The sequence below is a fragment of the Aplysia californica genome, unplaced genomic scaffold (genome assembly GCF_000002075.1).
Source record: "Aplysia californica isolate F4 #8 unplaced genomic scaffold, AplCal3.0 scaffold02823, whole genome shotgun sequence".
NCBI lineage: Eukaryota > Metazoa > Mollusca > Gastropoda > Aplysiida > Aplysiidae > Aplysia > Aplysia californica.
This window is the reverse complement of record NW_004800093.1, coordinates 303-2,235: the sequence shown is the minus strand read 5'-3', so window position 1 is coordinate 2,235 and position 1,933 is coordinate 303. Positions and strand designations below refer to the sequence as shown.

Below are 1,933 nucleotides of genomic sequence, written 5' to 3'. Positions count from 1 at the left end.
GGTTGCAAGTCAGACAAAAAACAACCTACAGAGAAACAGAACAGAAGTAGGACGTACCAGTGGAGCTCAATACCTCCCTACCCAAGTTATGTTGTCGTTGTTGATGAAGATGAGGAGGAGGGGGAGGAGGAGGAGGACGAGGAGGAGGAAGATGGTGATGATGATATGATAATGATTAAGAGGAGGGGGAGGTGGAGGGAGAAGGGGGTGAAGAGGAGGAAGAGGAGAAAGTGACAGATATTAGTTTTCGAAGTCGTCTTTATGCTCAAGCTGAATCTCAGTACAATCTGATCTCTTTTTTTTTTTTTTTTTGCTGTTGATTTCTATCCAGATCAAAAACACATCTGTCATTGCCGGCGTGGTTCATGACGAGGGGACATTTTGGCTTCTCTACGGATTTTCGAAGGTGTTTGGACGTCAAGATCCGAACCCAATTAACGCCAGCCAGTTTGAATCGGTCGTCGAGGGTGTACTCAAACCCTTCGGAGCCGCATACCAAGACGAACTGGTGAAGAAACTGACCACAATCCAGTACTATGACTCTGTACCGCCTAGCGAGAGGACTCCGAATATGTATCTGGATGTGTTGGACGACATCAGGTGAGGTGCTGGGGAATAATTGGAAGAAAGTTGCATCTCAGGTTGTGAAAAAAGAAGAGCAAGATTTTTCTCCTTTTCATCCCACATCTCAGCCCTCGTACCTCTACGCCAGTCCTTTTCGCTTTCTCTTCTGCAATCTTTTTCTATGCAATTTGAAGAAAGAGGGAGGAGAGGTGGATGTTGAGAAAAAGGGGTATATGTGGTATTAAGAAACACGACAACACACTGATAGCGAGATCTGTTGAAGGTTGTCAAAGCTAAAATCAAATGAGGTAAATACACAATATTCTTTATACCATGCTTACGAGAGTGGGTGATAAGCGGAGCCAACAAGAATTGTAAAACATGCTTCTTAGAAGAATTCGCTACGATTCAATATTCACGAATATTTCAAGAGCCTTTGGCTGTAGAGCGCCATGGTAGCACAGCAGACAGCTTTGCAAGAAATGAACAATAGGCGGGCTTCCTATTCGAAAGTCGAAGCACTATGAAAGGCCATGTGACGTCATCGCGCACACACTGAATAACACTGTGACTATTGACTATAACATGGTCAAAAATTCGTGGCGCAACTTATTCGCAAATATCTCTGTAACGGGTGAATCAATATCACCCATACTTTTCACAGTTGTTTGTATCAATGTGTCCCAACTGAATCATAATTTTCCACAACAATTGAGGCTGGTTTAAAAAACGTTTCTTGTCAAGTTAAATTTATATAAAATACTATAAATCTCCGTCACGCGGAAAATGGGATTGTTCACCGCAATACCCGCTTCTCATACACATTTTGTATACGAATAATAATATGGTCAAGGTCACAACTGACGAATGACACTATTAGTCGCAAAACTTGTTGCAAGAAATTGTTTTTATAACGTAAACTTTTTTGCACTAAAGGTTCTCAAGGTGTGAGTTCAATGATTAGAAAAAAGACGCTCTTGCTTTTGAAAGCAATACTGCCCCTGATGTAAATCTTTTAAAATCTATAGAAACCACCCACTGGGACTTTTAATTAGCATATTATAGTAAGGAATTTTGTAGAATTCAGTTAACAAGTGTTTACAAAAATATTGATCTATTAAGACAAATTGGTACATTTCATCGTGCAAAAGCTGGATAGTCTATGCTCAATAGTTGAGAATATATTTGACAAGTTGCACCACGAATTTTTGACTGCACTATAGTGTAGGCCTACACTGAATAGTGAATATTGCTGAAAGACTTATATAATGTAAATGAGTTCTTTTTATAAAAACAAAAAACTTTTGCACACGGTATTTGAATAGGATGATCAGTGACTTCGCGAATTGTAGCGTCAATAGAGTTTTGT

General features: G+C 39.8%; 1 protein-coding gene across 1 annotated transcript in view; it reads left to right on the top strand.

The window, feature by feature from the left end:
* LOC101854068 (cholinesterase-like) overlaps positions 1–1,271 on the top strand; it is a 4,173-nt gene extending 2,902 nt beyond the window's left edge. Inside the window, exon 4 of the mRNA XM_035973758.1 lies at positions 332–1,271. Within this exon, the coding sequence (XP_035829651.1) occupies positions 332–604 (273 nt within the window). The 3' untranslated portion in view covers positions 605–1,271. The remainder of the gene's footprint in view (positions 1–331) is intronic.
* The last annotated feature ends 662 nt before the right edge of the window (positions 1,272–1,933 follow it).